This window comes from Plasmodium gallinaceum (genome assembly GCF_900005855.1).
Source record: "Plasmodium gallinaceum strain 8A genome assembly, contig: PGAL8A_v1_61, whole genome shotgun sequence".
NCBI lineage: Eukaryota > Apicomplexa > Aconoidasida > Haemosporida > Plasmodiidae > Plasmodium > Plasmodium gallinaceum.
Genome location: NW_021628220.1, coordinates 1,945 through 27,137, shown reverse-complemented (window position 1 = coordinate 27,137; position 25,193 = coordinate 1,945). Strand labels below are relative to the sequence as shown.

At 18.2% G+C, this 25,193-nt stretch overlaps 9 protein-coding genes across 9 annotated transcripts; 4 read left to right on the top strand and 5 right to left on the bottom strand.

Annotated features, from left to right (window-relative positions):
- Positions 1-103: 103 nt before the first annotated feature.
- On the bottom strand, positions 104-1,423 carry PGAL8A_00086200 (nucleolar preribosomal assembly protein, putative; the record flags this gene model as incomplete). The annotated part of the gene is made up of 1 exon (XM_028671133.1): positions 104-1,423. The coding sequence occupies one exon, from the start codon at positions 1,421-1,423 to the stop codon at positions 104-106; it is 1,320 nt and encodes a 439-aa protein (XP_028525980.1).
- A 721-nt stretch (positions 1,424-2,144) lies between these two features.
- On the top strand, positions 2,145-3,018 carry PGAL8A_00086100 (phosphopantothenoylcysteine decarboxylase, putative; the record flags this gene model as incomplete). Its single annotated transcript, XM_028671122.1, has 4 exons — positions 2,145-2,462; positions 2,588-2,713; positions 2,830-2,872; positions 2,957-3,018. 4 exons carry the CDS (start codon positions 2,145-2,147, stop codon positions 3,016-3,018), a joined length of 549 nt encoding a protein of 182 aa, XP_028525979.1.
- Positions 3,019-3,609: 591 nt separating this feature from the next.
- On the bottom strand, positions 3,610-4,239 carry VPS2 (vacuolar protein sorting-associated protein 2, putative; the record flags this gene model as incomplete). The annotated part of the gene is made up of 1 exon (XM_028671111.1): positions 3,610-4,239. One exon carries the CDS (start codon positions 4,237-4,239, stop codon positions 3,610-3,612), a length of 630 nt encoding a protein of 209 aa, XP_028525978.1.
- Positions 4,240-5,754: 1,515 nt separating this feature from the next.
- On the bottom strand, positions 5,755-10,265 carry PGAL8A_00085900 (conserved Plasmodium protein, unknown function; the record flags this gene model as incomplete). The annotated part of the gene is made up of 10 exons (XM_028671100.1): positions 5,755-8,495; positions 8,609-8,633; positions 8,748-8,804; positions 8,906-8,952; positions 9,038-9,101; positions 9,201-9,232; positions 9,305-9,421; positions 9,558-9,774; positions 9,900-10,010; positions 10,146-10,265. The coding sequence occupies 10 exons, from the start codon at positions 10,263-10,265 to the stop codon at positions 5,755-5,757; spliced, it is 3,531 nt and encodes a 1,176-aa protein (XP_028525977.1).
- A 1,587-nt stretch (positions 10,266-11,852) lies between these two features.
- PGAL8A_00085800 (conserved Plasmodium protein, unknown function) lies at positions 11,853-12,891 on the top strand (the record flags this gene model as incomplete). Its single annotated transcript, XM_028671089.1, has 3 exons — positions 11,853-12,363; positions 12,508-12,671; positions 12,874-12,891. 3 exons carry the CDS (start codon positions 11,853-11,855, stop codon positions 12,889-12,891), a joined length of 693 nt encoding a protein of 230 aa, XP_028525976.1.
- A 2,083-nt stretch (positions 12,892-14,974) lies between these two features.
- PGAL8A_00085700 (small heat shock protein HSP20, putative) lies at positions 14,975-16,082 on the top strand (the record flags this gene model as incomplete). Its single annotated transcript, XM_028671076.1, has 3 exons — positions 14,975-15,046; positions 15,411-15,783; positions 16,012-16,082. The coding sequence occupies 3 exons, from the start codon at positions 14,975-14,977 to the stop codon at positions 16,080-16,082; spliced, it is 516 nt and encodes a 171-aa protein (XP_028525975.1).
- Positions 16,083-17,757: 1,675 nt separating this feature from the next.
- Positions 17,758-20,853, bottom strand: PGAL8A_00085600 (chaperone protein ClpB1, putative; the record flags this gene model as incomplete). Its single annotated transcript, XM_028671065.1, has 1 exon — positions 17,758-20,853. The coding sequence occupies one exon, from the start codon at positions 20,851-20,853 to the stop codon at positions 17,758-17,760; it is 3,096 nt and encodes a 1,031-aa protein (XP_028525974.1).
- A 1,108-nt stretch (positions 20,854-21,961) lies between these two features.
- TRAPPC2L (trafficking protein particle complex subunit 2-like protein, putative) lies at positions 21,962-22,851 on the top strand (the record flags this gene model as incomplete). The annotated part of the gene is made up of 4 exons (XM_028671054.1): positions 21,962-22,091; positions 22,184-22,368; positions 22,653-22,746; positions 22,829-22,851. The coding sequence occupies 4 exons, from the start codon at positions 21,962-21,964 to the stop codon at positions 22,849-22,851; spliced, it is 432 nt and encodes a 143-aa protein (XP_028525973.1).
- Positions 22,852-22,904: 53 nt separating this feature from the next.
- PGAL8A_00085400 (meiotic recombination protein DMC1, putative) lies at positions 22,905-24,870 on the bottom strand (the record flags this gene model as incomplete). Its single annotated transcript, XM_028671043.1, has 7 exons — positions 22,905-22,938; positions 23,093-23,219; positions 23,488-23,640; positions 23,769-23,844; positions 24,029-24,190; positions 24,288-24,683; positions 24,775-24,870. 7 exons carry the CDS (start codon positions 24,868-24,870, stop codon positions 22,905-22,907), a joined length of 1,044 nt encoding a protein of 347 aa, XP_028525972.1.
- Positions 24,871-25,193: the final 323 nt, after the last annotated feature.

Below are 25,193 nucleotides of genomic sequence, written 5' to 3'. Positions count from 1 at the left end.
ATACCTTTTTTTACTTTTTTTTAAATAATTTATTTGGATAGTTATTTCAATAAAATTATAGTAATTGTGACAAAAAACTAATTTTTTTAAAAATCAAAAAAATTTAAATATTACAAGGCTTGAAGATATTAAAATTATCACAAGAAGTTGAAACTACAACTCCAGAAAAGTATGGATGAAATTTTGCTTCGGTAATAAAATTTTGATTTAAATGTTCAAATAGTAATTGATCAGGATATTTGGAATGAGAATATTCTAAGGCTTCTGACTCTACAGATAAATCCCATATAGTGATTGAATTATCTAAACTTGATGCTAATAAGACATAAGTATCTTTAGAATCCCAACAAACTGAAGTTATTGGTTGTTTATGAAAATTTAATTGAGCTACAGAATTTCGAGTGTTTCTAATATCCCATATTTTTATTAAGTTATCATCTCCTCCTGAAGCTAATAAAAATTCTGAATTTTCATTCCATGATATTACATTGACATCATTTTCATGTGCATTTTCTATATTTATATTTGTATTATTGTTATTATTTAAATTTCTTATATCTAATATTCGAATACTTTTATCTGATGAACATATACAAAATACATTTCCTAAACCATTTCCTTTTTTGCACCATTCTATATCTTCTATACTATATTTTTTGTTTATTTTATTATCAGCATATTTTTTAAAATCCCAATATTCATAATTCCATTTATCTGAATTATGAGGTAACCATAAATATAAATTCCCATCATTATCACCAGTTAATAATTTTGCTGCATAAATATTATTCCAATCTAAGCTAAAACCTTCCTTAGAATGTTTTTCAAATACATGTAATGGTTTTTTTTCTATTTCCTCATTATAGCCACGATCATCCAAATTTTTTATTTCATCAGATAGTTCATATATATACACATTACTATCTTCACACCATGCTGCAACTAAGGAATTTATTTTTTTACTTACTTTTATTTTATTTATACATCCGTATTCATGTTTTATAGATTTACAAATTATGTTGCTTTTTTCATCAAGGAATTCATTTTTCACTTTTTTTTTTTTTTCCATATTATCATGTTCGTTTAAACTTATATCATTTTCCTCTTCATCATCATACTCACTATCATCACTGGAATTTTCTGTTTCACAATTTTTTAGTTTATTTAAATTTGACCATTTAATTACGTAAATATTATTCAATTCGCTTTTATTAGCTTGTGTTCCTCCAACGCAACAAATGTCAATAGGATATTTTAATGGTATATTATTAACTAGTTCGCTATTTGTTTCTTTCTTTGATTTTTCACTGAAATAACAAGATGAGTTTGGCAATATAAAATCAAAAGATAAACATGGCCAAGGTGTTAATGGACTAAAAAACATATCGTAAGCATTTTCATCTATTTCTAAATCTTCATTCATTGTAATAATTTTAAAGATAAAATACAGAAATTGTATAGATTATATATATATATATATATTCATACAAGAATATGTATATAATATAAAACTCATAAAGTGATAAAAAAAAAATTCAAATATATAGAAGATATTTATAAAGTTTTGTTTCTACTGTTGCATCAAAGTGATTTAAAATAGCTTAAAAAAAAAAAAAAAAAAAAAAAAAAAAAAAAACAAAAAGTTATATACAAATTAATATTTTATTTATATATTATATTATTTTTTATCTTTTTATTCCCAATAATTTAAATAAAATTTTTATTAATTTAAATTATATTTCCCTTTATTTATTACTTTTTTTTTTTTTTTTTTTAAATTGATTTAAAATAANTTAAAAAAAAAAAAAAAAAAAAAAAAAAAAAAGTAATAAATAAAGGGAAATATAATTTAAATTAATAAAAATTTTATTTAAATTATTGGGAATAAAAAGATAAAAAATAATATAATATATAAATAAAATATTAATTTGTATATAACTTTTTGTTTTTTTTTTTTTTTTTTTTTTCTTTTTTAAATTAATTAGTGTTCAAATAAATTTTTATGGATAAAATTGGAATGGTTTAGCTTTATATATTTTTAATTGTAACCCAGAAAAAAAAAAAGTATATAATTAGTAATTGAAATGGTTAAAATATCTATTTAATAATTTTTTTTTTTTTTTTTTTTTATCAGGATTAAAATTATGAAAATATTATTTGGTATTAGTGGTAGTATTGCTGCTATTAAGGTTAATGAAATAATTGAAAAATTACAAGAACATTGTAAAACAAATAATATATCTATTGAGATAAAATACGTTGCAACTAATATTGCTTATGAGAAATTTCTGAAACCTTTTAAAGAAAAAGTGTTCTTAGATGAAGATGAATGGTTGTGGCAAAAAAAGGGAGATGCTATTTTACATGTAGAATTAAGAAAATGGGCAGACATTTTTATAATATGCCCTTTGGATGCTAATACTTTAGCTAATATATCCAATGGAATTTGTTCTAATCTTTTAGTTAATATAGCTAATATAAATAATAAAAAATAAAATAATATTATTCCAATTAAAACTTATAATATTCATATATATATATATATATATTCATATATATATATATTTATATATATATTTTTTTTAAGACTTGTATTTGTCGATGTTGGGACTTTAAAAAAACTTTTTTAGTTTTTCCTTGTATGAATACATATATGTATAACCATCCAATAACAAAGGAACACATTGACATAGTTTCATCATGGGGAATAAAAGTACTAATTTAAAAAAAAAAAAAAAAAAAAAAAATGTAAATTTTAACTAGGAAAATAAAAAAGAAAATTATTTTAATAATTATTATTTTACAAGTAATTTTCTTTTATATCTTAAGGTAATTAATCCAATAGAGAAATTATTAGCTTGTGGAGATTATGGTAAAATGTTATTTTTTTATAATTTCTAATTTTTAAAATAATATGAATATATTCTTGATATTCTAAAAAATTTTATTTTTAAAGGTATAGGAGCTTTGCCTAATATAGAAGATGTTATAAATGAAATAATAAAATATTTACATTAATTGGACATTAAAAAAAAAAAAAAAACTGTTAAAGTGAAGTTAAAAAGAACAAAATGATATTTTGAATGTAATTAATTTCTATTTTTTAAAGAAGGATGAAAGCTTATAAATAACAATAATTAATAAAACACATTTTAGTTAAATACCAGATATGTTTTTTTTTTTTTTTTTTATCCAAAAAAATATTATAAATAAACAAATTTCCTGAATATATAAAAGTTATTTCATAAAAAAATATATTTTAAATTTCTTATATATTCTTTTTATATGTATTTTTAAAAAAAAAAATATATATTATGAAATTGAAAAAAAAAAAATTATAATATATATATATATATATATATATATATCAATTAAACAAAAATATTTTATGGAAAAAAAGGAGATAAAAAAAAAAAAAATTATAAGTTAAAAAAAATTAGCAAAGTTGGTTAAATAAAAAGATTAATTAAAATATTTCTACATCTTTAATTACTAAGAATATTCATATATAATATTGATTTAAATGAACTTTTTAAAATTTTAATGAATTAAAATAAATAAATATATATATATATATTTTAATATATATGTATTTTTCTTTTAATTAAATTATGTTTTTTTTAAATTATTAATTCTTTCTTCTAAATTGGAAATATTTACATCTTCATTTTTTTCATTTTGAATTGTATTTACTGCTGGAATTTCCTCTAATTTAGAATTTAGTTGTATTCCTAATTCATCTAAAACCTTTGCAACAATTTCATCTTCTTCTTCTATCATATCAATATCATAATTTAATGTATCAAACAAATCATCTAACATATCTTCCTTTAATGATACTTCATTATTTTGTTTTTGAAATTCATTTATAGATGAATTTATATCTTTTAATTTAAGATAATTATTAACTCTTTTAATTAATTTGTTTATATCTTTTAAACTTTTACTTAATTGTTCAGATGATTTTACACTTTGTAATTTTATTTTCATTGAGAATAAGTGAGATTTAATTTTACTATATTTTGAAACAGTTTGCCTAATTTTAACTAAATCTTTAGCTAGTGTACGAACTAGTGTAATATCATTTTTTTTAGCATATAATTTTATATTTTTTTCAATTTGTTTTTTTTCATTTTCCAATTTATATATCTCCCTTTCTAATTCTCTTATAGATCTGTTTAAGTTTCTTTTTTCTTCTCGTAAACATTCTTCTAAATTTTTAGACGAAAATATTCCCATATTAAATATAATTTAAATTATCTTAAAAAAAATTTTTTTTTTTTTTTTTTACTTTTGAAAAATATTTAAATTTATTTATTTTTTAAATACATTCATAAATATTTTATAAATAAATTACTTAATTTTTAAGTATTGGTTTTTTTTTTTTTTTTTTTTTTCTAGTAACAATTAAATATATGAAATTCATAATATACAAAATTCTTTTTACACACTTTTCTCAAAATATATTTCCTATTTTCATGTATATTTTTTACAAAATATTTTCCTTATTCTTATTTTATTCTTTTACTTTTTAATGATTTTATTTATTCCCATACATTTCAATTTATTTTAAATTTTTTTTTTTTTTTTTTTTTTTTTTTTAATTAATTATCTATTAAATAATACATATTTATTTTTAATTTTAACAATTTTTTCATTCATATTTTTGTTTGTTCTATGATACACTCATTCAATTATTTAAACTTTTCATTATGCTAATATATTTATAACTTATTTATCCATATATCTATATATTAATTGCTTGATTTAAATTTTAGTGATGAATAGTTAACAGAAAAGTTCTTTAATTAAAAAAAAGTTATAATTTTTTTTATAAATTTTAACAATATATATATATATATGAATAAGTTTAAAAAAAGGATAAAAAAACAAAAAAAAAAAATTAAAAATTGTATACAAAATTTTTTTTTTTTTCATAATACTATGTTTTTTTTTATGTTAGACATTTTCATCTTTTTTTAGATATATTTTGAGAAATATTATAAGAAACACCTTCATATATTTTATATAATAAATAAATTAAAAAAAAAAAAAAGTATATTTCTTTTTTTTTTTTAGTTTTTATGAATTGATTTTTTAAAAAAATGAATTGCTAAAATTATTGTTACATTGTTATACTTTTAAAAAAAAAAATTTTTATATTAGATAAAGATGTTATTTTTTTTAAAAATTTTGATTGATTTTTATAATTTATAGATATAATTAAATTTCTGTATACTTGAAATGTTATATCTACTTAACCATTAATTTTTAATATATTTTTATTTATTCTAAATCATGGATTTTTTAGTTTTAGTGTGTGTAATTTTTTTTTATGTAAATAAGTTCTTTCTAATTACTTTTTTTAACAATTTTTCTAATTTGTTAATAAAGTGAACTAAGTTCACACAAAATATGTATTATATGCATATAATAAATATTAAAAAATTGTGTACTATTTATTTTTTTTTATTTTAGCACAAAATTTATAGAGAAACTATGAGAATTTTGTAAAATATGTTTTAAAAAAAAAAAAAAAAAAAAACATGAAGATTATAAAAAATTTGCATCTTTATTTTATTGACATTAAGGATGTTACAAATAATAAAAGAAAAATTATAAAATTTTTTAAAAATTTTCAAGGATTTTTATTTATTAATATGTATTCAAAACATAATGAAAAAAATAACAAATGGATATTATAATGAGTATATAAAGAGTGTCCTATACATACTCTTTAAATTATTTATAATTTTAATAATATCTTTGATTTGTGTTAATATATGACTGATTCTGGTAGTATGGTTGTTGAATAACTGTAGATTGGATTAGCGGTTGTTGCATTAAGGTAGGTTGTGATATCATTTGAGATTGTAAAACTTGTGGTTGCATAATTTGAGATTGTAAAACTTGTGGTTGCATAATTTGAGGTTGTAAAACTTGTGGTTGCATAATTTGAGGTTGCATAACTTGAGGTTGTATAACTTGAGGTTGTATAACTTGAGGTTGCATAACTTGAGGTTGTATAATCGCTGGTTGCATTAAGGTATGTTGTGTCAACATTTGAGGTTGCATATTTTGAGTTTGTATAATTGAAGGTTGTTGCATTATTGTTTGTTGATGTTGTTGATGTTGTTGATGCTGTTGCAATATATGTTGCATATTTCTCATATCATTTTCCTTGTTATTTAAATTATTATAATTATTATTATTTTTTCTATAATTAAATATATTTTTATTATCAGTAGGATTAATACAATTATTTATTTCATCAAAATTAGAATAGTTGTATTTTTCCATACCACAAGACATACTTCTTCTTTTGTCTGTTTTATTTTTATGATGATTTGAATTCTGTTTTTTTGTTTTTAGACCATAATAATCAGAATATCCATTTTCATAATAATTTTTTTCTTTATTATAGGATTCTTTATTATATAAATTATTTAATTCATTTAATTCATTTAATTCATTGAATTCATTGAATTCATTTAATTGATTTAATTGATTTAATTGATTTAATTGATTTTTACTTTTATTTATTTTTGTATATTTATTGTTACTATCATTACGATATTTCTTATTTTCTTTTTTTGGGTTAGAATTTTTTGAATAATTTGAACTATAATTTTTTTCTAAATCTTCATAGTTTTTTTCATAAGAATGTAGGTTTTTTTTTGTAGATTCTTTTTTATTATATTTTTCTCTTTTTTTTAGTTCGTCTCTTTTTTTTTGTTCTTTTTTTCGTTGTTCTTTTTTTTCCTGTTCCTCCCTTTTTTTTTCTTGTTTTTTTCTTTTTTTATTTTCCTCCTTTTCCATATCTATTTTGAATTTTTTTTCATTTTCTAATAATTTCTTATATCTTTTTTTTTTCAATTCTTCTTTTTCTTTTTTTTTTTTTTCATATTTGATTTTCATAATTTTTTTTTTTTCTTCATTTCTTCTTTTTCTTTCTAAATTTTCTTTGTATTTTTGATCAATTAACTGTTGATCTTTTTGAAATCTTAAAAATATTTTATAAAATAATCTTCTTATTTTTTTTGATATTCTTTTTATAAATCTCCATGTTTTACGTGGAATTTTTTTTGTTACTCTAATCATATCGTGTATTTTCCATAATAATAACATTCTAAATGTTTTCAAATTATGATACCACTTTAATTTTATTATAACATTTTTACAAAGAGGAATGCTAGGAATAACAAATATAGAAAAAACTATGAGAAATAAAATAAATATAATAAGTTTTATAATATTTTCAGATTTTGTTAAAAAATAAATAATTTTTTTTTTATAAATTAGAAATGTATCTTCTATATCTTCTAGAAAATCTAATTTTTTTAAATGACTTTCAAAAATTTCATTCGGTACATCAAACTTAAGAGTAACATTTTTAATAATATTCTCATTTTCTTCTTTCTTTATTTCATTTTCACTTATATTAAATAAAAAGTATTCTTCATTACTATTGTTTTTATTTAATCTTTTTTTTTTTCCTATTTTTTCATCCTCTGTTTTTTTGGATATTAAAACACTACAAGGAGTTATTAGAAGATCAACAATTGGTTCAAATTTTATAGTTACTGTATTTTCGCAATTTTTACATAAAAATATTGTTTTTTTTAATTTAGAAATATCTTTAACAATTTGTTTTTCACACTTAATGAAAATATTTAATTCCTTATCTATATTTTCTTTGTTCCATATACTTATATATATAGTACAAAATTTATCTAATTCATTATTAAAATCATAACAATTACTTAAACTGTGAATAAAAGAAACAGATTCTCCTTCATTGTTTTCTTCAAAAAATATATTTAACTTTTCATCATTATATGATTTTATATTAATAAAATTGTGATTTTGTTTTTCTATACCAAGATAATAATTATCTTCTAGAAAATTTATAAAATCTTTTGATTTATTTATCATATTTCTAAAATTCTTTTCATTTTCAAAACTTGCTATTTTTTTCTTTTTCTCATCTAATTCATTATTTTCATTTTTGTCTATTTTAACATTTTCTTCTACATTTTTGTTTTCATTTTCTATATGTTCATTGTTTTCTTCTACATTTTTGTTTTCATTTTCTATATGTTCATTTTCATCATTTTCATCATTTTCATATTTTTCTTTATTTTCATTATTTTTATCATTTTCATTATTTTCATTATTTTCTTTTTTTATTTCACCGTTTTTCGTTTTATCTATATCATTCTGTAATTTATCTTCACTATTAATTTTATTCAAATGTGATTTTTTTATCATAAAAAAAGAATAATTATTCATTAATAATTTTTTAGGATCTATTTTTTTTTCTAAATTTAAGAAATAATTAAGTTGCTTCTTGAAGCAATCATTTCTTTTTTGTAAACAAAATCCTTTTTTATGTTCCCATATAAATGGATATGGAGTTAATTTATTACATTCTTCTCCTTTTTCATCAATTTCATCAGAATTAACAATAATAGAATTCTCTAGAATAATATTGTCTTAATATGAAAAAAAAAAAAAAAAAAAATATTCAAATATTAAAAAATTTTGTTTTAAATAAATTGTAATATTATGCAATATATTTTTTTCCTAAAATAAGAAAAATAAATACCTGTAAAAGAGTCTTTTAATATTATCTAAAATATATAAATAAATAAAAATGAAAAAAAAAAAAAATAAAATGATAGAATATTTATGCTATATTATGAATAAAAGTAAATTAGTTTTTTCATTTTAATTTTATATTATACTTTTTCTTTAAAGGAATCTATATCTATAAAAAGATAGCTTCCTTCAATGGAATCATTCTAATCAAAATATATGAATAATTTCATGCATTTATAAACACAAGAATTAATATCCGTTGATTAATTATTTTTTTTTTTTTAAATAAATATGTTCTATTTACTTTGTACGTTTTTTCAACATTAAACTTTAACTTTACATTAAATATTTCTAAAAAAATAATATTTTATTTCATTAATACATTTTTTAATGAATATTTTTTTTTTAAATTATCTTTTTTTTGTTTCTTTAAAACCATCATTAATTTCAGAATTAGAAGGATCTAACAAATATGTCTTTCTTTCTAATGTAGATTTATCCTATTATAAGATCAAAAAAAAAAAAAAAAATAAAAAAAGTAGAACTCTTAAAAAAATGTATTTTTTTTTTAGTTTTTTAATTTTTTTTTTAATTTTTACATTTATATTTATAAAATATTCATCATTTAAATCTATGTAAAAGAAAGAAAGAGGAAATTATGTTTTTAAATTTATTATATTTTATTAGAAGATTAAGAAGATACCAAATTGCTGTAAGGTAACATTTAACATAAAAAAGTTAGAATTTTTCTGAATAAAAAATCCATAATATTTTTTTTCACTTTTTTTTAAACAAGATAGTTTTAGAACATCTTCTTGAGCTACATAAAAAAAGTATAAAAAAAAAAAAAAAAAAAAATAGAGAAAAATTATTTTACTTCTTATAAATAATGTAAATTATTAAATGAAAATTTTTTTTAAAATAATAAAAAATATAAATATTCAAATTGTAGATACCCTTTTTACTACTATAAAATTTTTCTTTTTTATATTTTAGATGTGAAAGTATTGGGAAAATAAGAGATTGGCGGCCATAACAACAAAAGCAATTTTGTATTTTATCTATATTTTCATATATTTTTTTTTTTTCTTTACAAAATTCTTTTAAGTTTTTTTTATTTATATCCTCTTTTTTAAATGATATTAGGCTTTCGTAATATTTCAAAGGTATATCCTTTTGAAAAAAATAAAAAATAATGTCATATTTTTTATTATTGTACTTAATTTTTATATTAGTAGATAATAAATTCTAAAACATTGTTGACTAAAATTTAAAGTTTTTTTTTTTTAATTATTAACAAAAATATATTTAATGGGATAAATAACAGTTGCTTGATAAATTTCTTCAACATATAAAAGAAAATTTTTATATGGAGATTCTTCGGCTCTATGAATTACATATCTCTGTTTCTATTTCATTTTAATCATAAATATATAAAATATGATATTTATTTTACTCATTTTTTTTTATTCTACTATATATATATATATATATCATTCTATTTTATTTATATTTTCTTTTTTTTCATTTTATCTTTTATTAACATTCTTAAAATATAAAGTATAAGAATTGTCTTTGTTAATAGACTTTAAATTTTCATTGGATATTAAGGAAATACTTAGTAATAAAAAAAAAAAAACGAGATAATTATTCAGAGTACCCATGTAGAACTTTATTATTTTAAATAATTTTGTTGTATTATATTTTATATATAATCTTTTATAATATTAAATTAATATTTAATAACTTAATAAATTTTATGTTTTTACAAAAGTCATTTCTTATAATCTAAACATTATTACTCATATTTACATAAATGAATTTCTTTTAAAAAAAAAATATAAAAATTGCATAAATATTTTTTTTTCCTATAGTTATTTCTCCTAATATTTTTATTATTATTATTATTGTTTTTCTAATATGTTATATTATTAGAAGTTTTATTCAATATAAAAACTTATATTATATATGAATACAAAAAAAAAAAAAAAAATACTTATTTTTTAAAATTTCATTACTTTATATTTTAATAACTTCATATTTATAGATAAATTTAAGAAGCATATAAAAAAAAAAAAAAAAAAAAAAACATTGAGAAAACTTTATTATTACTCAAATAAAAATGTGTGCAAAAAAAAAAAAAAAAAAAAAACTTTTTATTAGCACTTTAAGGAGTTTCATATTTAAAAATTTTGATTTTAAATAACATTATTAAAACAATAAAAAAGATGATATTTTTCATATACAAATGTATAATCTTTAATATTTTTTTTAGTAAATTTTAACAATAACCTTTTAAATAAATATAAACTTGTCTAAAAACAAAAAAAAAAAAAAAAAAAGTAATATATATTTTTAAATTTTATAAAAAGAAAACATTTTGAAATCATGTATTTTTAAAACTTTTTTTTACATCTGTCTTTAATAAAATAAAAAAATTATTAAGAAAAAAAAGTATATTATATTTTTTAATGTACTTTTTAATATTTTTGGGATTCTACAAATAACATTAAAAAAAAAAGAGATAATTATTTATATAAATTGTTACATATAATTTTATAAATATTAAAAAACTCTTGTTTATGTCTTTGAATAATAAATTCTTTTCAAAACATGAATAAGGTAATAGGATTTTTTAAAAAAAAAAAAAAAAAAAACAGTTAAATTTTAAGGATTTACATACATTAAATTTTTAATTTTTTATTCTTTTTACTTATGAAAAAAAACAAATTGAGGTCATATATATATTTTTTTTTTATTTCAATTTTAAGAATTTCAAAAGAATAAAATTATTTTTATACACACTAAACTTCGAGAATACATTAATTTTTTTTTAAATTATATATATAAATATGTTGATTTTTAATAGTCTTATAGAAAAAAGCTGTATTCTTTCTTTTTTTTATTTTATTATTCTCATTTTTTAATTCTTTAAATATGAATATTATTACAAATACGTATAAATTTCATAAAAAAAAAAAATAAAATAATACAAAATAAAAATTAAAAAATTATAAATAATAAAACAATTCAAAAACTAAAAAAGTAATAAAAAAAAAAAAAAAAAAAAAAAAAAAAAAACATAAAGACTGAATAATTAATGTTCAAATAGGTTAAAGATGCATATAAAATTTTTTTTTTTATTTTAAATTTACTTTTATTTTTTTTGGTAATTTTTATAATTTTTCTTAGGTTTTCATTTGCATTGGTTTTTTTTTTTTTTTTTTAATTTAAGACTTTTGTGATAAAATATGCAAAGATATTTACAGAAAGTTCTTTTAAATGCTTTTAAAAGGAAAACAGGTAATGGCTTTAACTACCTGAGTATAAATTACTTAAACAATTTTTGTACTGATAATGTTAATAATTCAAGTAAAGTTTTTCATATGAATAAGAAATGCATAACACGATATTGGGCCGAAAGTACAAATAAGAAAATTCATGATTCAAAAATTAATGAATGGAGAGAACAGTTTAAAATTTTAGCTGATTATGATGACAAAGATTTAATGATATGGAGAGATTCTTTTAATAAAATGGATAAAGATAAAGATAATTTTATTTCTCATGCTGATTTGCAAAAAAGTGAATGGAGTTTAGAAAAATATAATTTATTTCAAAATTATGACATGGATAAAAATAATTTAATTGATTTTGGAGAATATATACAAGCAGTTATTGATATTGACACACAGTATTTCAAGAATTTTTTTCAGGGTTTTAGTAAAATTGATATAGAATTGGAATTTCAAAAGTACGCTAGTAAGATGAATAATTTATATATTTACTACATTAGTATAAAAAAAAAAAAAAAAAAAAAATGAAATTTAAAAATATAATTATTAATAAGGAAATATATATATTAACAGTAAAATAATATTTTTTTTTTCAAATTTTTAAATTTAGTTACTGAAAAGGAAAATAATAAAAAAGTAATTCCCTTATCGAAGTTAATGCAAATGATAAAAGATAAAGAATTCACATGTGTGACAGAAACAGATTCCCTTAAATTGTTTAAATCGATGGACATGAATAAAGATGGATCAATAGATTTTGAAGACTTTCTTGCTGTATACATATGAACATAATAAAAAATATCTATATATATATTTATAAATATATATATATATATACTTATCATATATTTAAATAAAGGGAACTGCAATTATAAATATATACATATTTTATGCATTTTAAATATTAAGTATATATATATTTTATTTAAAACTTTGATAATTTATTATATTAATATATTTTTTTTTTTTTTTTTAGTGGTTAGGAAAAGAGTAAAATTGTCTTTTTGGTAAAACAATAAGAAAATTTATTTTTTATATTTATAAATACTAAACAGGTATTTTATAAAATAAATTTTTATAATATTAATGTAAATACTTGTTTGAAGTCATATATATTTTTGTTTAGAAGAACTAAAATGAAAATTTTTTCAATGTTTCAAATAAATTTTTAATTCTCTATGAATATTTTATTTTTTTTTCCATTATTATTTTTATATATTTTTATTAGCTATCAATTTTTTTTTACCACTTCGTTTTTCCTTTTTTAATTACATTTATATTTTTTATTTCTACTTTGTTTTTTTTTTTTTTTAATAATTATACAACATATGTAAACTAACATAAAACCCATAAATTTGTTTACGAAAATTCTTCACTGCAATTACATTAATAAAATAAAAACTAAGAAATATAAAAAAAAAAAAGTAGTTGTATATTTGAAAATAAGTAGATTTAAAAGATTTATTTTTCAGTAAAATAAAGAAAAAAAGTTAAAGAAAAATAAAGAATGTTACTAAACAAAATACATGTATTAATAATATTTAAAAAATAAAACATAAATTTACTTTGTACAAAGAAAACAAAAACAACTATTATTTTTATGTAACTTTTTTTTTCTCTGTCTATTAATTTTTAAACTATATTATCATGTATAAAAAAAAAAAATTCTATAATCAAAAATAAAAATTATGCAACTCATTTGATTTCTTATCCAAAAAAAAAAAAAAAAAAAAAAAGAATATTTTATTACAAAAATATAAAGTGTGTAAAGGATTATAAATAACACTTTTTAATGAAGTATCAAATAAAAAAAAAAAAAACATGAATATTAAGAAAAAGTAGTTACTGCGATAAAATAATATAAATTAGTAGATAAAATCTTCTGTTTATAATTTTTTTATTATTCATTAATTCATTATTCAGTATAGCTTCTTATTTTAGGTCTTAGACATTGTTTCATCAATAAAAAAAAATGATAAATTTGTAAATCCCATTTTTTTCTTTGGCATAATTTTCAAATATAAATAGGAAAAAAAAAAAAAATAGTGGAATGAGGAAATTATTCCATGTTAAGAAAATTTGTATTGTAAATTACTGTATGAAATGAAATTACATTTTAAAACTTCTGATAATATTATGTAAATGTGTGTCATTTATGTAAGAATAATGTAACTTATTAAAATAAGCCATATATTTATTTTAGCGAAATATATATACATATATATATGAACAAGTAAGAAATTAACTTCATATAATATTTCTATTTTTTTTTTTTTTTTTTACAATAAATATCGTGTGTAAAAAAAAAAAAAAATAGAAGTCCTATTATCTTTTTTCTTTCTGTAAAATTTCTTTTATTTCTTTAATCCTATTATTTATTTAAATTAGCTTTTTTTTTTTTTTTTTTAAAGAAAAAAAAAAATTAATTACTATATATATATATAGAATATTTAAGAGCTATGCAGATTTGAGATTGACGTTTTCTTTTAAAATGCTGTTTCCTACTTTTTAATTTTATACAACTTTTATTAGTCTTATTTAATTTTTTCTAAATTCCTAGAATTTTTAAATAAAGAAAAAAAATGGACACAGTGTAAAGGAAATAAAAAATATTTGAGTTTTATAAAAATAGTGCATATTTATGTTGGTGCATGAGGTTTTTTTTTTTTTTTCCTATTTCTTTATTAAAACAGAAAAGACCTTAAAAAGATTTTTTTGTTTTTACTCATTGTATTATTTTATATATTTCTATCTTAATAATTTTCATTTTTTTTTATTACCTTTTTCCAGAATATATATTTATTAAAAAAAATTAATATAATTTTATGTTTTTTAATTTGTTTTTATCATTTAAAAATTTTTAATATAAATATAATTGTAAATTGATATTTGCTACATAATTTTTATGGAAAATTTTGTTTTTTTTTATTTTTGAATTATATAAGAAATTTTAAAATTTTCTGTCATAAAAATTAAACAAAGTAAGGGTGATAATAATTATATCCCTTTCATTTAAGCCTTTATTTGTGCCTTTTTTTTTTTTTAATTACAACTTTCTTTTAATTTTTTTTGTAACAATGAGTTGTTTATGTTCTTGTTCTGGTGATAATGGGGAAATAAAATTGGACCATGATTATAAAATGGATATTGTAGGAAACTAAATTTTCACTCTAAATACTGTTTAATGATATGTTTTATTTTTATGAATTATAATCTTTTTATGCTCATAATTTATTAATACAATTTCTGTTATATATAAATATTATATATAATTATATGAACAATAAATTTAGACTTACAGAAATAATTGTTCCTTTGTTTATTATTTTATATCCTTTATGTCATTGATATATTTTATTTAAATATATATATTTTATATTATTAATTAATATTTGGTGGGACTGTCTATATTATATATTATGGGACTTAAAATTTTACTTGAATTTTTTTTTATAACATATTTTTATTTGATAATTTTTATTTATTATTTTTTTTTTTATTTAATTTTTTTAGAAAGAAAAACCATCTGTACCTAAAAATAAAAATGCTTTAGTTGATCCTAATACTGTTATTGAAATAGAACCGGATAAAACTTTGAAGAAACAAATAACTTTTAGACCTAAAGTTGATATAATGTTTGATTCAGATAAATGTCAAGCTATTTTAGTTTTAGATATTCCAGGGTTTAAAAGTGATGACATAGATGTTGAAATAGGGGATGGAATATTAACTATTGCGGGACCTAGATCTCAAACTGAATTGTTTGAAACATATGGAGATAATTTAGTTTTGCATGCAAAAGAAAGAGAAGTAGGTTATTTTAAAAGAATTTTTAAATTACCCAATAACATACTTGATGACACAGCTACAGCTATGTACAGAAATGGTTAGTACAATAAGATATATACATTAAAATATGTACAAATTTACAATAATCCATATATTTAGAATATTAAATGGGTTATATAAAACTATATATTTTTATTTTATATAAAAAAATAGATTTATATGTTTAGTAACTTGAGTAGCACTATTAAATCTTTTATTAATTTATTTTTTTACACTTTTTTATCCTAAAACATTTTTACATTTTTCTTTTTTTTTTATTATATAGGAATTTTGGAAATAAAAATGGAATGTAAGCAATTCTCAGATGTACATAAAGTTGAAATAACTGAAGGTTAAATAAAAAAAGATAAAAAATAATGTAACCCTTAAAAATAATTGAACTATTATAAATAAAACAAAACAAAATTATTTTAAGAAAATTTGAATTTGCACAAATAGAAGAGTATTCCCTTTTTACTATTAAATTTATATATATATATATTTTTTTTTTTTTTTTTTTATTTCATTTCATTTTATTTTATTTTATTTTTTTTTTTTTTTTTTTTTTTTTTTTTTTTTTTCAACTTTTGATTATAAATTTATTCCATTTGGATATATTCTTTTTTTTTTTTTTAATGCACATTTCATTATTATATATTATATGTTTTATTTTTTTGTATTTTTTGTTTTATTATAATATTCACTATGTCTATATGTCACTTTATGTCTATAATTCCATATTATATACCTCGATTAAAATAAAAGATAAATTTAACATGTTAAATGAAAATGTTCAAAAATAATAATATTTATATTAAAAAATATTTTTTTTTTTTATTTGTAATATATCATTTGTTTAGTTATAATACTTTTACTCCTCTTATCTTTCTTCTATATAAAATTAGTATATATTTTTAATTAGAATAATATATATTTTTATATTGTTAGACGATAATGTTATTTTTATTTTCTTCTATATTAATTTTTGTTTAAATTTTATCTGTCTTTAAAATTCCATTTTATATATTATCTTAATAGAATAAAAACAACTAACTTCATATTTCATTATAAAAAAAGTATTCTGAAGTTATTCTACATGTTTTTTGTTTTATATATTTATTTTATTACTTGCTGTAAGAATTATATGAAAAAGAGGAAATCATATATTTCAAATATTTCAGAAGTAGATATCGTTCATAAGTTTTATAGAAAGTTAAGTTTATGTTTCTACAAATTATCATTTTTTTTATAAATTGCGAATTCAAAAATTTATACGATTTTTTGGTTATTAAAAAAAATGAGAAAGTGTTAAATTTTAAAAAAAAACGTTCAAAAGAAAATTTAAAATTAAAAATTCAATATTATAATTAAAAATATAGCACTAAAAATGAAAAGTATAAAAATATGTAAAAAAAAAAGAAAAATTAATATGTATTAAAAAATAAAAACATGTGCCTCAGCATAATCATGAAGTTTTATTAAAATGATTAAAGTTATTTATAAATAGTATATTAATAAATAAAATAATAATAAAAGTGAATAAATATATATATATATATTTTTGTCTTATAATAGTTAAAAAATGAAATAAATTATTATTTTTTTTTTTTTTTATTATTTAATTTATTCTTCAAGTAAAATTAGTACCTTTTTGTTAAATTCTTAATTATGTCTCTGGAATTTCTTTTTTTCAAATATATATTTTAAAATAATTAATTTTATGAAAGTATAATATGGAAATTTCTGGAAATAGTAAAATTAAGATGTTCATACAATTCAATAAAATAAATAATATTAAATGTTAATATAAAGGGTAAATAGCTTTTCATAATAGTATTGTTAAATTAATCCGTTAAATTGGTTAAAAAAATATTTCATTACAAATTTCTTGCACTTGCTTTTTACATATTTATTCTACAATATTTATTTAATAAGCATATTTATCAAATTATATTTTCATATATTAAAGATAAAGTTTATTTAAAAACAGTATGTATATATAAATATATGAATATTAACCGATGCATATATATTAAGTTTTTGAAAAATGCAGTTTTTGGTCTTTTAAAGATACATGAATTGTATCATTTTCTACAAAGGTTTCATTTAAAATACGAACTGCAATTTCAGTTTCTATTTCTGATTGTATAACTCTTTTTAATGGCCTAGCTCCAAATGATGGATCATAAGCTTTATCTACAATATAAGAGAAAACAGCATCATCAATGGTAATTTTAAAATTTTTATCAAACAGTCTATTAGCTACCTTTTTAATTTCTATATTTGCAATTTCTTTTAATTCTTTTTTAGATAAGCTATCAAAAATAACATGATCATCAATTCTATTATAAAATTCCGGTCTGAATGTTTCTCTAACAGATTTCATAACTTGGTCTTTTATTTTTTGCTTTTTATTTGGATCATTAGCTAATTCTAAAATACTCTGACTTCCCAAATTAGATGTAAAAATAATAATAGTATTTCTAAAATTAGCAACATTTCCTTTTGTATCAGATAATTTACCTTCATCTATAACTCTTAATAATAAATTGTATACATCAGGATGTGCTTTTTCAATTTCATCAAACAAAATGATGGAATAAGGTTTTTTTCTAACAGCATCAGTTAATAATCCACCTTGTTCATATCCTACATATCCAGGAGCTGCTCCTATTAATTTACTTATAGAATGCTTTTCCATATATTCAGACATATCAAAATGAATAACTGCTTCAGGTGTATCAAATAGAACATCAGCTAATACTTTAGATAGTTCTGTTTTTCCTACTCCTGTTGGTCCTAGAAACATTAAAGATGCTATTGGTCTTTTGGGGTTATTCATACCAACCCTAGATCTTTGAACAGCTTTTGCTACAATCCTTACAGCGTCATCTTGACCAATTATTTGTTTATGCAATTCGCTTTCTAAGTTTAGAATTTTTTCTTTTTCTGATTTTAATAATTTATTTAGCCTTATTCCTGTAGACATACTTACAATATTTACTATATCTTCACTTGTAACTTCATCTTTTAATAACCTATTTTTTTCGGGTATGTCATTTTGATAATCTTCTTCTGCTTTTTTTAATTGTTTTTCCAAGTCTGGTAAAGTTTCAAATCTCAATTCTGCTGCTCTATTTAAATCAAAATATCTTTCTGCTTTTTCAATTTCTATTTTAACTACATCAATTCTTTCTTTAATAGCTCTGATGTTATCAACATAACTTTTTTCAGAAGACCATGAGTCTAGTATTTGTTTTTGTTCCTTCCTTAATTCATTCATAATTCTGTCTATCATTTTTAATCTGTTAATTTCTTTTTCATTTATTCTTTTTTTTAAAAAATTTGGACTTTTCGTGTAATCTACAGTTTTATCATCACTATTACTATTGGAATAGTTCAAAAAATTTTTTTGTTTATCTCCTAAAATGGAAATTTTTTCCATTTCTAATTGTATGAGTTGCTTTTCAATATTATCTAATTGTATAGGTTTACTAGATAATTGAATTTTTAGGTTTGAGGCAGCTTCATCTATAAGATCAATAGCTTTATCAGGTAAAAATCTGTAACTAATGTAACGGTCTGATAATACAGCAGCTTGTATAAGAGCAGAATCTAAAATTCGAACTCCATGATGTACTTCATATCTTTCCTTTAATCCTCTTAAGATACTAATAGTTTCGTCTACACTTGGTTGTTCTACAAGAATTTGTTGAAATCTTCTCTCTAAGGCTTTATCTTTTTCGATAAATTGTCTATATTCACTAACAGTTGTAGCACCAATACATCTTAGTTCCCCTCTGGCTAACATAGGTTTTAAAATATTACCTGCATCTAAGGCACCTTCTGCAACGGCTCCAGCTCCAACTACGGTATGAATCTCATCAATAAACATAACAACTTGTCCTTCAGCATCTTGGACTTCTTTTAGTATAGATTTTAATCGTTCTTCAAAATCTCCTCTATACTTTGCACCTGCAATTAAAGAGGATAAATCTAATGAAACTAATTTTCTTCCTTTTAAAGAATCGGGTACATCCCCTTGTACAATTTTTATAGCCAGTCCTTCTACAATAGCTGTTTTTCCTACACCTGGATCCCCTAATAAAATAGGGTTATTTTTTGTCCTTCTTGATAATATTTGTATAGCTCTCCTTATCTCATTATCTCTTCCTATAACAGGGTCTAATTTTCCTGCTCTAGCTAATGCAGTTAAATCTCTGCTATATTTTTCTAAAGCTTGATAGGTCATTTCTGGTGTTTTTGAGGTAACTTTTTTTTTTCCTCTAATTTTTTCTACAGCCTTTTTTACTTTTTCATAATTTACATTATATTTTAATAACCATGGTCTAGTAAATTTAGAATCTTCTGATATGATACTTAACAATAAATGTTCAATTGAAATATATTCGTCATTAAATTCTTTTTTTAATCTTTTACTTGTACTTAAAACAGTTTGTAAAGTTCTTCCCAATATCTTCTGTTCTCCAAATCCACTTGGCATTTTTGGTTGTTTTTTTAAATAGTCATCAATTTCTTGAATTAATAAATCAGTATCTATCCCGCTTTCTTTTAATATTCTTTGTGCTAACCCTTCTGGTCCATCATTTAAAAGAGCTAATAATAGCATTTCTGCTTCTACATATGCTGAATCATATTTTTCTCCAATTTTATTTAATGAACTAATGGCTTCCCATGCCTTTTCAGTATAATCATCAGAATTTATCGTATATTCTTCATCACTCATGTAAAGAATAAAATTATTTTTTTTTTTTATACTGTTATCATTATTATTAATATTTTTTGTATAATAGTTAAAATCTTTATTAAAAGAATAATTCAATCGCCCCTTAGAAGTGTATATTTTATTTGCTACATTTTTATCTTCCTTTATTTTTGATTTGTAATTTTTTTTTTTTTCTGCTAAAAAATTTTCATCATTTTTTAAATGATGACCAATAAATGCATTTTTCTTATCAAAAGAATTATGTGTAATACCTTTTGAAGAAGATATAATTTGCCTACTTGTAAAAAAACTTATTTTTTTGTTTTCTATATTTTTCCATACAAAAATATTACCAATTAAAAAAAAAGAAAGAAAAAATAGTTTAAAATTTTTTATGTACATCTTTTATTAAAAGGAAAAGAAACTTTTAATCAATATATATACATATATATATATATTTTTTTTATTAAATAATTCATTCTACTAAAAGAGAAAAACTAATTTATTTCTATACATATATATAAATTATTATAAAATAAAAAATATATATATTTTTATTCAATAGAAATAAGAAATACGTAGAATGTATATACGTTTCATTATTTTTCTTTTTCTATTTATTAATATTTGCTTTTGTTGTATTTTTTGTTATGATTTTAAGTGTTAAAATTAAATAAAAAAACCATAAAGAATATAATACATATTGAATTTGATAAGTATGAAATATTTTTCAAACAAATTATTTTAATTATAGATTTATTTTTTTTTAAAGTATATTTTTTATTTTATATATATGTATATATATATATATTTTTTTTTTTTATTTATTGTATTACTCTTAATTTTTTATTTATAGTTTACTTCAATATTTACATTTTTATTTTAAATAAATATATATATATATATATATTATCTCTTTTTAAATTTTTATTTATTTTATTTTATTTATTTTTTTTTTTTTTGAGAATTTCTAATAAAGTATCACATCTAAAATAAAAGAAAAAATTATTTAAAAAAAAATAAATATATTCAAATAACGAATATTATAAATTATTTCTTGTCAAAATTTTATTCAATTATAGTGTTGGTGTATAAAATAAACATTATTTTTTCTGTTAATCATATTTATATTTCATTTTTTTATGAAACCATCCGAATATTTTATTGTATTTTTGTATTCTTAATGAAATAAAAAGATAAACCATATTAACTATAATTAAAACGAAATCAAAAGAAAAATATAAGAATTAATTGTATAACATAAAAAGATGGGAATATATATTTTTAAAATTAATTTATTAAATACAAATCTTATGAATGAAAAATATTAAGAAATTAAAGAAATTTAAAAGAAGAAAAAAAAAAAAAAAAAAAAATCAATAATTCTTTATAATAAAATTTTATTAAAATATATATTTTCTTCTATGTTTTCTAATAATTTATTATAAAATAAAGTAAAATATACTCTTGTAAAATAGAACTATTTATATAATTAAATGTATTTGAAAAAATGTCTATAAAAAGTATATGCTACTTAGGAGAAAATGATGAAGTTTTATTTTTTTATTCTACTGAAGAAAATGAAGAAATAACATCTCGATTCTCAATTTATTCTACTTTGAATAATATTAAAAAATTAAGTAAAAAAAAAAAAAATTAAGGGATATATATTTATTTTAACAAAAATTGAGATTTTTACATATTTTTGTTTTATTTTTTTTATTATGTGTAGTTGATAATAATGAAAAAAAAGGAAATGAAAAGAAATATGATCCATATCTTGGATATGTTGGTATTAATCTTTCTCTCTTTAGTTCATATAAAAATTATGCTTATGTGATTAAAGTTATTAATTTTAAGATTATTTTAACTGTTGATGATAATAAAAATAAGTACACTGATGATATCCTTAAAGATGTAAATATTATTTTTATATTAATTGAAATATTAACTATATTTTTTTTTTTTTTTTTTTTTTTTTCAATTTTACATTATTACGTTCTATTAATTTCTTTTATGATTTAGACACATTATTAAAATATTATGAATTTCTATAATTATTATTTAATTTTTTTTAATGGAATATATTACTGTAATTCACTTAATATTTTATATTATTACAGTATATTTTTATTAAAACATAATATTTATATATATTTATATATATATATATTTAATTATCTTATTTAATTTTTTCTTAGGTTTTTAGAAGATTACATAAAATTTATGCAGATGCAGTTTGCAATCCTTTTTATACAGAACATTTAGAAACTCCTTCTTTTTTAAAGAAAATTAGTAATTAAAAAATTTTTAAGTACAAAAAAAATTATGTTTATTTTTATCTTTTATAATTATATTTTTGTGTTTTTCTTTTTAGAGAAACTAATAGAAACATCTTAGTATTATTTAATCAACAGTAATTTTTTTTTTAATTATTACGAGAATATATACTTTTAATCTGTTGCATCAATAATACCCGTATCTGACCTGAAAAACGAAGAAGGGAAAATTATTTATTTATTTATTTATTTATATATTTTTTCTTTTTTTTTTTTTGTGTATCTTAAAAAAAATATAAATATTTGATTATCTATTATATTCTGGTATATATAATTTTATTATTTTATTTTTTTTTTTTAACAATTGAAAAACACATTCAACTTCTGGAAGGTTAGGTGCATCATAAACTTTGCAAACTCTTTGGTCTCCTTTTCCTTTTCTTAATGACAATCTGACTGTTGATGCATGACCAATAACATGACCTCCAACTAGAAAAAAAAAAAAAAAAAAAAAAAAATATATGTACATTCATATATTTTAGCCTTCATTATTTGACTTTTTTATGAATATATAAAAATAGTTAAATATTTCTGAACATTAAGAATAAATAAAAAAAAAAGTTATGAACAATTAAAATTAAAATTAGAATGATAATTTTATTATTAATATTTCGTAAAAAAATATGACATAAAAATATATAAAAAAAAAAAATATTATAATAGTTAAAATAAAGATTAATTATATAAATTTATCAACCAGGTTTCATTGGATTAGCTATAAATGTCATAGTTGCACCAGGATCTGACATGACTTGATTTGTTATTAAAATAGCTATATTGAATTGTTCACCCAATTTAGATAAAATAGACATTGTTTTGTTTAATTTCTGTTGTCTTTCAGACAGTTCACCTAATGTACAAAAAGAAAAAAAAAATAAATAAATAACATTTAAAATTAATAATTTTTAATTAATTCATTAATGTAATTTAAGTAATAAAAAAAAAAAAAAAAAAGTAAAAAATAATAAGAATTATAACCTCTTCCACTGAAATCGACTCTAAAGAGAGAAATAATAGAATCAACAACCAATAAGGCAAAAGGTTCTTCACACATCTTTATAATATTAATACAAATAAAAAAATACATATATTTCAATATAATTTATTTTTTAAACGTATGAGTAAAAAATAAAATGTAAATTATGTTTTTTTTCAAAATATAACTTTCTTTTTTAAGGAAAAAAAAAAATTAAAAATTATATACATATGTAAAGATAAATATATGATATTTTAATTACTTTTGCTGCAGATATAGCTAATAATTGATATAAATGTTCATGTGTAAAAGCTCTAGCATATAAAATATTATCTAATACAGCTTCTCCATTTAATCCATATCTTTCTGCTATTTTACATATCTTTTCAGGTCTGAATGTTCCTTCTGTGTCGATATAACAAACCTTATTTTTTAATTTATGAAAAAAAATATATAAATATATATAAAAACATATATATATATATATATTTTTTTTTTTATAGTATTTTATTGTAATATACTTTTCCATTTCCTCCATTCAAATTTTTTGGTAATTGTGCAGTAACAGTTAATGTATGACATATCTGAGTTTTTCCACATCGATTTTCTCCAAAAAGTTCTGTAATAGACATACTTTCAATTCCTCCTCCTAAAGTTTGATCGAGAACTTTACTCCCAGTTGTTATTTTTAATACTTTACTTCTTTTTTGAACCAATTGATTTGCTGTTATAAAACTGGAACAGTTTTCAATTTTTGAAGCAACTTCTAATATTTTATCAACTTTAGTTTCAGATATACCTTTGACATTACATAATTCTTTTTTTGTTGATTGAATTAAAGATAATATTGTGCAATATCCACTTCCTTTTAATTTGTTTATATCTGCTGCATTTATACCTAAATCTTGCAATTTTTCCTATAAAAATAGAATAATATATTTATAAAAAATCATATAATAAAAATATATATAGAAAAATTTACATATTATATATATGTAATTAAATTACAATTTCTTGAAATTGTTGTTCTTTTGCTATATCTTCTTCAATAGAAGTTGCTATTGCAACTTTACTGACAGATTTACTTGCAGGTAAAGTAGACATTTTTATTTACAAAAAAAAAAAAAAAAAAAAAAAAAAAAAAAAAAATAAAAAAAAAAAAAATTAATGAACAAATATTGGTAAAAAATTACAATATATGTATAATATTTTACTAATATGTATTAAAAAAAAAAAAAATTAATTTGAACAAAAATGAAAAGGATATTATTTTCAATATACAAATAAGAGGTCAATTTATAATAAAATACTATATTTAATAATTATTAAAAAAAACTTCCAGTTTTTTTTTTTTTTATATATGATCAAATATATGATTATGGAAATATACACATATTTTATTTTATTTTTTTTTTTTTTTTTTTTTA